The 12611-nt window shown below is 35.2% G+C and overlaps 1 protein-coding gene across 1 annotated transcript in view; it reads left to right on the top strand.

Moving 5' to 3' along the window:
- Positions 1–12257, top strand: part of CDH12 (cadherin 12) — a 686747-nt gene extending 674490 nt beyond the window's left edge. The window contains exons 9-12 of the mRNA XM_072605471.1: positions 528–649; positions 4330–4447; positions 8513–8764; positions 11710–12257. Of these exons, the coding sequence (XP_072461572.1) occupies positions 528–649; positions 4330–4447; positions 8513–8764; positions 11710–12209 (992 nt within the window). The 3' untranslated portion in view covers positions 12210–12257. The remainder of the gene's footprint in view (positions 1–527; positions 650–4329; positions 4448–8512; positions 8765–11709) is intronic.
- Positions 12258–12611: the final 354 nt, after the last annotated feature.

Raw genomic sequence — 12611 nt, 5'->3', positions numbered from 1 at the left:
ATTGAAGTTCAGGAGAGAAACTGTGTCCAGATGTATGGATTAGGCGATCAATGCCTCTGGGCCTCGGTTTCTTCATCTATAAATTGTACCAGCTAACTCATACGATCTCTAACATCCCTTCTAGCCCTGTATCTATGATATCAGGCCCTAATCTAAACCCATTATTTTACAGATAAATAAACTGAGGTCAAGAAAGTTCAAGTATCTTGACCAGTATCGCACTGCCCGTTCAAGTTCACACTGTGTTGTCAAGATTGGTAAACTCAGGTATTAGAAGTCCCACTTCAATGTTCTTTCACTATACTGCCTCTGACTGCTAGCTTTTACAATTTTTAATACAGTGAAATTATCTTCTTGTATATTTGGCAAATATTTTATTTCAATGACACTTCATTGTTGTGATTTTCCAAAATCCTGAAGAATATATGACATTTACACAAACTCTGATGTGAATAATATTTGTAGTACAAATAATACCTCACCAACTCTTGTCACTTTTTATTTTCCCCTTTCTTTGTTTCTAATAGGCAACCCTTCACTAACCAGCAAAGTCAACGTTCTCATCAATGTCCTGGATGTCAATGAATTTCCTCCAGAAATTTCTGTACCATATGAGACAGCAGTATGTGAAAATGCTAAACCAGGACAGGTAATCCATAAATACTGACATCTGATTCTTTGAGTCAGTTAAAAGTGATTTCATGGGCTGTTTTCCTCAGGGGAGTGAACAAAGGGATCCACAGCATAAGGTGGGAAGCTGTTGGGAAGGAAACATGTTAATATCATCTTCATCTTCCTCACCATAGTCATCATTATCTGTGATATGTATGGTGCTTTAAGAGTAACAAAATATACCATGTATATTACTTTGTTTGGTTCTCACAGCATGAGATTTCTGGCAATATATTGACTTTCTCTGATGTACAGTCTCAAGAAAAATGTGACTATCAGTGAGGCAAGATAGAAAAAGAGTACATCCCATCAGGATTTTTCAAAATATACTCTCTGTCTTTCCTATGAGACCAGACAGGATTTGTGCTATGTCATGCTTTAAGTGGAGTATTAGAAATGATCCATGGTGATTTATTGGAAAAAATATTATGTATTCACTAGGGATACTAGGGAGAAACATCTTAAACATTAAATATTGAAATAATTGAGACAGAAAGACTTGCCTCTCCTTCCCCCTTTCAGGGCATCAAATTCAATTGTTTGTTTTACTCTGGCCTCATGGCCAGTAGCATACACACTTTATCGGAAAATTACAGTTATTTTTCTTGCATCACCTAAATGCCTATTGGACGTAAGATTTGTACATATTTGTGATTGTGTATAACTATATTTTTATTGAAAACCAGTTACTGTGTTTTAAAATACTCTCATGCTGTAGTTTAGAATGTTGCTGTGAAAGTATTGAAAGAGTTTGAGTTTATGCCTCTTAGTCTATTTCTAGAAGTTTTTTTAAACTAATTCTATCTTGGAATTAACAAATTATTTATTAGCATTTTTAAACTTTAATCATATGCATAACCTTATTAAACATAAGCAAAATATCTATTTACAAGAACAATGTAAATTTACAATAACCTTATTAAACATAAGCAAAATATCTATTTACAAGAACAATGTAAATTTAGAGTCACACTTTTCCTTAGTGAAAATTATGACTTGATAAGAATCTTTGGGAAAATTCTAGTTCTCCAAATCTGCAACTTTAGAAGCTTGTTGAACAAATACTTGATTGATTAGCCTTCTATTCAAATCTTATTTATTTATTTATTGTAGGTAGTAACTATTTTATGTTATGCTGTGGGTAAGTGAGTGATTCAGACTTTTTCCAATGACCAAAGCTATATCTAATCGTCACCAAATAATTAAATGTGGTATGGCATGATGCTTTTACACAGAAAAAAAATGTGAATGTAGTCGTACAAGTTGGTCTCAAAATCTGTCACCCGTCCCAATCTGATCTGGCCTCTGAGGAAAAAAATATAATTATAGTAAGATTACGCTAGCCTGAGGGTTTTCAGTTACACAGCAAAAATCAGTCCCTTATAGGACTTTAGGAAAGTATACACATCTTCAGGTGACTAAGGAATCATTTAGGGCAAATGGAATCATTTTTTGGACTAAGATAGCATTTAGTGTACTCACTGCTTCTCTAGTGATCTGACAATAAGGCACTGGTGGCAGTAGAACCTCTTGATAGATGAGCTCAATTCATTCTTCACACCTTCCAGTGTTCGTTTTCTAGGCACAGAGGACTGACAGATTTTCTTCCCTGGCCCCTTCAGAGCTTTTATGTCTGGATGTGATGGAGAATAATCTGGACTTCTAGAAGCTCTCTCCCAGTAACTTTTTCAGGGTATCTTCTTTCCCAAAGAAACACATTTTATATGTATGCAACAATTCCTTCCACACACAGTTGGAGGTGACCCTTTAGTTTTATCTGGAAACTATTGATCTGATGAGCTGTTGTTTCTTATCTTACTGCCAGGGACATTCCCTCTAGGTTGCAAGTATGAGGAGCTCTTTCCTCATTGAGCATGACTAAATGAGGGTTCTCTTCTCAGTGAAGTTTCTTACACATTCTAAAACACCATTTTCAAAAATCTTTATATGAGGGAAAATAGGTCTTACTATCTCTTTGAATTATTTTTTTCATGTTTCCACTTTATTCTTTATTGATGCCTATTTTTTCTTTACAAACACAGATTACCCTTGCTTTGTGAGAGGTCTGTCGTAACCAAGTAAAACAGTTAAGACAAACTAATAGTATAGCGACCTTACTGGAAAGTTCTTCTAATATTTCACATACATATCACATTCCAACCAGTCTATCAAAAAATAACATATCTATTTTCTCTACCTCCTACCCTCTATTCCACAACTATTTGTGGGGAGGGGACAAATTTCGTACAACATACAAGCATAATTGAGCAAAATGAATGTTTCCATTTTCTGTATACAAAAATGTAGACATCTCATTCCTTCATCTCTCTGTAGATAGCATGTGCTATTCTCAGTCCTCTGGAATCATGAATGATCATTGTAATGACTGCAGTTCTAATAGCTTTCAAAACTGTTTTAATAATATTTTTGTTATATAATTTTTTTCTACTGATTCTGCTAATTTCATTCTTCATCAATTTACAAAAGTACGCAAAATTATTCATTTTTACAATATTGACATTATGGTATATATTTTTTATATTTCTACTCACTTCAGACTTCAGTTTCATATATCATATTTGCCATACTCTATATCAAATTTGTCTTTCAACTTCAACATCAGTTCTAAATCTTTAAATGTCTTTTTGAAATCATCTAATTATTCTTTTCTTACAGCACTGTAGTACTCCACTATATGACTATACTAATATTTGTTCAACCTCCTCAATGTTTGGAAATAATTTTGTTTACTTTCTTTGGTCACCACCAAAAAAACTATTATAAATAATTTTATATGTAAAGGGCCTTTTCCTCTTCCTTTACTCTCTTTTGCCTATAGGTACCAGACAACTGGGTCAAAGAGCATGCAGAATTAAGTAAATTTTTGTGTATGATTTTAAATTTCCGTTGGGAATGATTGTATACATCCACAGGACAACCAATAGTGAATCAATGTGTCTTTTCCTATAGCCGTACCAGCATTTATCGTTTCACTTTTTCATCTTTACCACCCCTATGGATAACTCACTGAAATCTTTTTCTAACTCTAGTTCTTCATTTTTCATACATCTAGTTGTTTCTAAACCAGAGAATTAGTGAGCTTTGGTGTATAGTCAAAGAAAATAATATCAGGACTAGTAACAGATAACTAATAAAAATGAAAATAGAAAAATTTGAATTTTCTTATTTTTTTCCCTAGTAGACTTTTGTTTCAGTTTGAAATAGGTGAAAGCACTTATTTAACTTAAGGTAGAATATTAATTGCACTTTTAAAGCTATCATATTTATTTTTAATGACAATTCAAAGCTCTGAAGTTTTATGTTTGCAGGCTCCTTAAAGACAGAGAATATTTTATTTTTGTGTCTTTGTGTCTCTAGTGCCTAGTATAGTGTCTTATAGTGGACCCGTAATAAATGTTTATTAGTTGAACTAAACTGAACTTAACTAAAATGAGTGCAAGTCTCATGGGAATTACTTCCTATTCTGTCACATTGTCAGCTATTTTCTATATATGACACTTTCAATATTTGGCTGTGAAAATTACACGTAACAAACTGGTTTCCAAGATTTCGTTAAATAAGTTCATTAAAATTTTGAGAGGAAGGTTCTTTTGAAAAGGCTGAATGCCTTCATTTTTAATTTCAACTTTGTTTCAGGTAATTCAGATCATCAGTGCTGCAGACCGAGATCTTTCACCTGCTGGGCAACAATTCTCCTTTAGATTATCACCTGAGGCTGCCATCAAACCCAATTTTACAGTCCGTGACTACAGAAGTAAGTTTAATCACCTAAATGTGACCTTTTCTCACATAGCTCCATAAAGTAACAGATTTTTAGTTCATTTTATAAAACTGTTAAAGTTTATAAAATGTGAAAATTCACTTTTGCTGGATTGGGAAAAAAAGTCGAAGTTTAAGGCAAATCAGTCAACAAATTATTACTCAGTTCTAGAGAAAGATTTGGACATAGTCCTATGATGAATCAAGTGATTCAATGACCTTTTGGAAGGTGAGAGCATACTAGTGCCTTGGACATTCTTACTTCATATACGCATACGATGAAAGGCAGTGGTACAATGGAGAGAAAAGCAGACCAGGAGCCTCCTGTTATGGGCCTGGTTTTCAGGCCCATAACACATACTAGCTGTGTGCTTCTGGAGAACTCAATTAACCTCTCAGTGTGCCAGGCAATTCTCTCAAACTATATCTGCATTATTTGATGGAGTTTTCTTTAACCTGAAAGCTCTGGATTTTGACTGGAAGTTTTCATTTTGGGGTTTCTTTTTGGCAAGTAACTAGTTGATTCTTTTTATTTCCATTTTCCCCACCAGTTCTAAGAGATCTGCATAGATTTCTTTTAAGATTTCTTAAAATGTGATATTTAGATTTTATTTGTTGATGGAATTCAAGTTGCTCAATGACTCCTATGATTTTTTTCTTGATCTGTTTTCCAAACCAGTAGTTTTTGTTATGAGACACCTTACATTGTCTTCTGTTTTTCAGTCTTCATTTTTGTTTTTTATATTTCCCATGGAGTCATTGACTTCTATTTGGTCCATTGTAATTGTCTCTTGGACAAGGTTTTGTACCTTTTGTGCCAACCTATAAATTATCTTTCCAAATATTTTTCTGTGGTTCTTATTTCTTTTTACAAATATTTTCCCTGTAGTTCTCTGATTTATTAAAATAAACCTTTTAAAAATAAAACAGTCTTTTGCTTCATCTCATCTAGGAATTTTAGTTTAGTTTTCCCTCATCAAGTTTTGTTTTTCTTTGAGGCAATGATTGAAGATGTTTTGCAGTTATTCTCTTCTATATGTGTGTTTTGAGCTTCCCTGATGCCATTATAACTTTTATTAGTGGCATTCTTTGTGCTCATTCTTCTAGTTGATTTCTTTACTTTGAACTTGATGTTAGACAGCCTCTGACCTTCTGGAGGCAAGACCTGAGCTGATTCTGTCACTGCTTTCTTGGGGAACTGAGTCTTAGAACATTTCAGAAAAAGCTCAGGCTAGGGGCTTGCAAGCTCTCAGATCTCCCAAATTTGTTTGACCCAGGGCAAAGTGTAATTGTTGCTCCTGGTCTGAGCTCTGGCCATTCTTGATCTAAGTTTGGGTCTAAACCACACTAGGCTACTATTTGACTCAGTCACTGTCAACCAGTTCAAAAAGTCTACTGGTTATAAGTTACAGAACTGACAGTATTGCTTCAGTCTAGGATTTCTACCCTGATTATTGCTCTTAGGCTTCAGAATGGACTAGAAGTTGGAACTGAGACTTTTCTCTGCTCCTGGGATCAGTCACAGTGCTTCTGTTTGCTTCTGAACTTGTTCATTTCAGCCTAGAGCCTGTATCTCCTCTCTATACTGGAACATCACCATTAGACATAGGTCCCCTTCTACAGCCCACACTGGATATGTAACCTATAACTGAGTAGTGAATGACAAATTTGCTTTATGGTGCTTTTTCCTGTATCCTCCATTGTCCTAATGGGGACCTCCATTGCCCCAGTCCACAACTTCTCCCTGCACTTCTGAACTTTCCATCTACTGCTGGTTTTGACTAGATTCTATCCCCAATGTCCACAGAGCTCTCTGTGGCTGACTCCCTATTATACTGAGCTAGGCTGGAAAAACGACCCACTGTGACATTTTCTTGTATTTTCTCATGAGGATTTAGATAGTGCATTTTCTAAATCTAAGTGGAGGAGTTGTGAAGGGGAGCTCCCTTTACTGCTTCCCACTACTTTATCCTCTTGGTTCTGCTGTTCTAAGTTACTGGATTTTAATAGTGGCTTTTAAATGAAGAAAGCTTTTTGGAAAACTTGTAGAAACTTCAGTTTACAATCAAAGATTAGTTTTATTTAGAAAAGTAATGGTACAGAAATGTTTCTTCTTAACACAATGCTAAAATAATCTACATTTTATGTTATTATGACTTATTTTTCATGTATTCTAAACAAACTCTAAAGGCATTTTCTTTTATAGAGATATACTGCTTATAATTAGTCTAAGTAATAACAAACTATTTCTCATGCCTTGACCTTTGTAGCAGAATAAGAAGAGAGATCAGTACTGGAGAAATTACAATAGTAATAATTATTCCCCAGGTCATAGTGATCTTCCTCTACTTGAGCTACTTTCCTGAGAAGTTATTATCCATAGACCCATTAGCACTGACCCCACTCTGATCTGAGGTGTTAATTATTATTTTATGTATATACAAGTATTATTTCCTGAAGTCTACTGTTAACTTTTTTCAGGGTAAAGACTGTCTTATGCTTATTTTTATCCCTTACAGACCTTAGTGTAGTACCTTACACATAATAGGTGATTTATCATCTTTACTAATAAAATACATCATATCTGCATATACATATGTAGAAATGTACATCCATACATACATAAACGTATGAGCACATGCATGGTATATACTTATATATATGTGTATATATATACGTGTGTGTGTGTGTATTGTAGATATGTGTAGATAAATAGATGGATGTACAAAATATTGACAAAAATTTGTCAACAGCTAGAGAATTAATACACTCAGTTGCTTGGCTAAAGTATGTCTAAAGAAAAAGGTGCAAGCAATTCTGTTCAATGTTGTCATTTAGCTCACAGAAAAGTTTTGTAATATGTAAATTTGCTGAAGACTTGCTGCTTCTCATGTCAATGTTAATGTTATGCATAGATGTAGTAATAGAGTCTCAGGCGTCTTATTATAACACTGAAGTTATTAAAACCACCAGAGTCAAGCATGTAAAAGTCGAAATTATTCTGACACATGTAGCAATGTACAGAAAATTGAGATGATTGTTCAGAAAATAAATGTCTTGGCCTAAATTTCCCAGATGATTAAGTTAAAATATTCTACTGAATTGAATTATAGAAATAATTTTTGGTAACCTTCTATTTCTGCATGCATGGAAATTATTTTAAGAAAAACAACATTGTATCATTGGAGAACCTGGGTTCTAGTCATACTTTCTCCAAACTAATTTTGTGCCTTACTTTGTGGGAGTCATTTCCTTTATCAAGGTCTCAGTTTGTTCATCAGAAAAATGAGGAAATGAAGGGCTTGGGAAAGAGGTTTCTAAAGGTCTTTTCTACTCTAGTTTTTTTTTAGCTGTACATTTTATATTAAATGATGATTGTTATTTGTAACCATATCTAGAATCATTAGAGCATTCAGGAAGCTAGTTACTTTATGCCTCTGTTTTGCAAATATCCGTACTTTACTGAGGCACAAGAGTGAAGGTATCTATTTAGATAAAAAATAATGACACCTGGTCTCTACTGGGAAAAGGTGCGGTAGTGGTATTTTGGGGACTGTGGATCACATCAAATATCAATCTTAAGTGCTCAATCCATCCTTGTTATATTTTAAATTACCAGTTTACAGTAAGAATACCTTCATGGAGATTCACACTTTGTTTTTAACCTGTTTTTCTGTGGGATGAAAAATGCTCCACAAAAATATTATTCCCTTGTTGAGATTTTGACAAGAAAAGTCAAAAAAAAAAAATCTCACAGCAATGCATTTCTTACTTAATAAAGAAAATATTTTATTTTCTCCTCTGAAATTTAAAGTACCATGTCAAAAAGATTTAATAGATAAAAATAGAAATGCTTTATTTTCCTACAAGATTACTTAAATTGCATATGATTTGAATTTGACAGCATTGGTAAGGAGAGAAAAAGGTTCTAAGGACACAGGAAAAATAAAAATAAACATTTCCACTGGCTTAAGAACTTACTCTTGTTTAACAGGTACTGACTTTACTATATTAAGGATGTCTGCAGTAACTATTGTGTTGCAAATGTCATGTTTTGTAGACAACACAGCTGGAATTGAAACTAGAAGAAATGGATACAGCCGCAGGCAGCAAGAGTTTTATTTTCTCCCAGTTGTGATCGAGGACAGCAGTTACCCAGTCCAGAGCAGCACAAATACGATGACTATTCGAGTTTGTAGATGTGATTCTGATGGTACCATCTTGTCTTGCAATGTGGAGGCAATTTTTCTACCTGTAGGACTCAGCACTGGTGCTCTGATTGCAATCTTACTTTGTATAGTTATTCTTTTAGGTAGGTTAATTTCACAATTTTTCTAATGTTTTTGTCTCTGTCCCCATGTCACTCCATTTCTCTCTCCCACACTGCCTCTTGTTTTACCAACCTTGGTCACTTCAACCTATAAGTTGCTTTAGCTTTATGTTAACTTTATAGAGAGAACTATCTGGAGTTGATATTTTCTTAATGTTCGTTAAATACTAGTGAGATCTATTCTGTCAGGACACAGAGACATAAAAAGGTATGAAGCTGAAGTTTTAAACCTGTCCAACAGTAAATAGTATCATTATTAAAGTTTCTGGCTACCACCTCTCCTTTTTCTTCTTTTGTTTTTCTTTCATTTCTTTTCTTTCCTTTTTTTAGAGATAGATCAGTGTAGTACAAAGAACTCTGAGGTAGGAGTCAGAATATCTGGACTCAAGTCCTGAACTCTGCTACTTATTATCTGTGAGAACTTGGGCAAGATAGTAGGTGTCACAATGGATAGAAGAGCATGGAGCCTAGAGTCAGGAAGACTTGAGTTCAGATCCAGACTCAGAAACATACTAGTTGTTAACCTTGGCCTCTGTGCAACATTTAGTCTCATTTTTTTTTTAAAACTATAAAATAGGAATAATAACAGCACTTACCTCACAGGGTTGTGGTGAGGGTCAATAAGATTTTATTTGTAAAAAGTATTTAGCATAGTGCCCAACACATAGTAGTCACTTAATAAAGATTTCTCCCTTTCCCCTTCCCCCATCCTATAATGAAAGGGTTGGACTAGATACCGACGAAGATTTCTCCCAGCTCTAAATCTTAATCTACTATACTAAAATATACACAAGTCCCTTTTAGAGGTCTGGAGTAGTGTGGCTTTGTTGTTTCTATGACAATGAAAGTCTTTATAACATATAATCATACACACACACACACACACACACACACACACACACACACAATGTATCCTGAGTCCAGGTTCTAATTATACCTTTTTGTATAGATTCATGATTTTATCAGTGTGTATAGTCTCTCCACTGACACAGAATGCAGTGCCTCCATGACACTACAGCCAGGGAAACTTGTGTCTATGATTGTTCATAAATCTTCCTTGGGAGATCTACCCAATATTCTGTAGGTCTTAGCATTAAATGCTGGGAAAATAAGAAATACCTTCAGAAAACTTCTTATATGCTAATTCACAGTGAAAGTAAACAGAAAGAAAAGACTAGAGTTAAGCACTTTCTCTTTCATTTGATCATCTTGAATTGTAAGCCAAGAGTAATGGCTCATGCAATTCCCATCATTCTCCATCACAAAAAAGCCAACCAAGTCAACAAGTATTTCTAAAAAGCCTACTGAGTGTCACTTCCCTAAGCTCTGGATCAAGGCAACACAAAAGATTCAGAGGAGAAAAGGCTTTAGAATAAGTCCTTTCTGTTGTGCTTCTAGACTTTTGATGGTAGTTGGTTTCTGAAGCATTTGCCCTTATTGCTGCTAAAATGCTTATTGGACTTCTTTTCACTTGTCACTACCCGATTCAGAAAGTCTCTCTCTTTTGTTGAGTTCAACCCCTAGAGGACCACAACCTGAATTCTAACCTGATACAGAATTTTTCAGTAGAAGCAGTTGGGATGCTACAGTGAAAACAATATTCAATCTTTCTTAAAATTTAACCTGTAACCCTTCCCTCCATTTCAATTTAAAATGCCTTGTTTTCCTTCCTACAAGCGAGCAGGGTGAGGGCTCTCTGTACCTTGCCTGAGGAATGATTGGCATTTTAACTTGGATGTCATGTATGTAAATCTGATATATCCCTTTCAGTAATGCTACATGATTGTCATATGTGTGTGTATAGGCTTTTTTTTAAAATTTGGTAGAAAAAGTCTTGTCTGGCACATATATTTCTTATTCAAGGAAGCATCTTTTAAAAACAAAACAATAAAGAGGGCTAAAAGATTAGAACATGTGTTAACTAATTAGTTAGGAAATGGAGTGTGTTACCTAAAGCCCCAGTTATATAACATTATTGTATCTTGACCACTCTTTACACTAGGTGGGGCTGTGCTCCAAATTTTCAAGCAGCCCAGATCCAAATCATAGAAACTTGCTCTCAATATGGCAGAAAACACAGTTTGAACCAAACATTTCATTATCAAAGCAGATGCAGTTCCTGAGCTGGGAGGCAGAAGTGATCAGGAGACTATAAATTGATTTCTTGGTATGTGGATGAAATTTCAGAAATTTCAGGGGATAGGCGAAAGTTATGAAATCTTTAAGGGTGGTAGGCTTTTATGTGAACTATTTACATTTGAAAGGGTCACACTCAGACACTATTGACAAAGTCAATAGATTTACCTTCTGGGCTTTGAGAGATTGAAAGTGTTCAACTATGAAGGTCCACAAGAAGACAGTCAGCAAGGGAGAAAGAATTTACCTCTTATAACTCACCATTTCCCTGTACCTGTTAAACAATACAGTAAGTCAGGAGTAGGGGGGCTTCCTTATTGCTGCCCCTCTAGCAACACTGTCTTGAAGCAGAAGAGCATAGCAAAGTCCAGTGGAATGGGAGCCAGTTGTTTAGTTTAAAATAGCAAGTGTATTATATGTGTGTGTACTACAGTTTTAGGTGTATAGCTGAATTAACAATCAAGTACCTATTTCATTTTTAAAAATACATTGCAAAAACTTTACTGAAATTGTAAACTGGAACATTTAATGCTTCTGATAAGTGCTATCATGCTAGTTACTTGCAAGTTGGGGGCATCAATGCAAAGTATTCAGAGAAAATGAGGACTAAATATATGAATAAGAAAATAAGTAGTTGATTAGCTAGTTACAGAGACTTTACAGAATAATAATAGTGAGTCTTTTCAAGAAACTGGGTGTCATTAGCTTTCAGCTGAAGGATTTTATTGACATTTCAGCCAAGAGTTGAACTTTCTTGTCAGTTTCAAAATGCAATTCTTGTCTCATTTCAGCCATTGTTGTGTTGTATGTCGCCCTGCGAAGGCAAAAGAAAAAAGACACCCTGATGACCTCTAAAGAAGACATCAGAGACAATGTTATCCATTATGATGATGAAGGAGGTGGGGAAGAGGACACTCAGGCTTTCGACATTGGTGCCCTGAGAAATCCAAAAGTGATTGAAGATAACAAAATACGCAGGGATATAAAACCAGACACTCTCTGTTTACCTCGTCAGAGACCACCAGTGGAAGATAACACAGACATAAGAGATTTCATTACTCAAAGGCTACAGGAAAATGATGTGGATCCCACGGCACCTCCTTATGATTCATTGGCAACATATGCCTATGAAGGCAGCGGATCTGTAGCAGAGTCCCTGAGCTCCATAGACTCGCACACTACAGAAGCAGACCAGGATTATGACTACCTGACTGACTGGGGACCACGCTTTAAAGTCTTGGCAGACATGTTTGGAGAAGAAGAAAGTTATAACTCTGACAAAGTCACCTAAGCAGCAGGGTTAACATTGAGCCAAGAGGAGAAATTGAAAGGAAACTACAAATGGGGGTGGGTGGGTGGGGAACAGACACAACACCCAAGCTTTATAGGACAAGATTATTTTGATTACTTGGTTTCCAACAAGTTACTGTATTTATCATACTGTCAGTTTGGGTTGATTCTGAAAACAGAAGATAACTCCTATAATATGTCCTCTTCCCCCCTCTTTCCTTTTACCTTTTTTTTGGTTTTTTGTTTTGTTTTGTTTTGTACTTTGGAAGCACTGAGATGAGCTCAGGCCTATTAGGTACAATTAAATGACATGACAACCTAGAAAGAAGATAGCTTTCTGGCATCAAGGTGGAAGAGTGGTAGATTTTTTTCTTAATTCCACTAAAGTGCCTATTGAAACTCT

This window comes from Notamacropus eugenii, chromosome 4 (genome assembly GCF_028372415.1).
Source record: "Notamacropus eugenii isolate mMacEug1 chromosome 4, mMacEug1.pri_v2, whole genome shotgun sequence".
Classification (NCBI taxonomy): domain Eukaryota; kingdom Metazoa; phylum Chordata; class Mammalia; order Diprotodontia; family Macropodidae; genus Notamacropus; species Notamacropus eugenii.
This window is presented reverse-complemented; position numbering and strand designations above follow the sequence as displayed.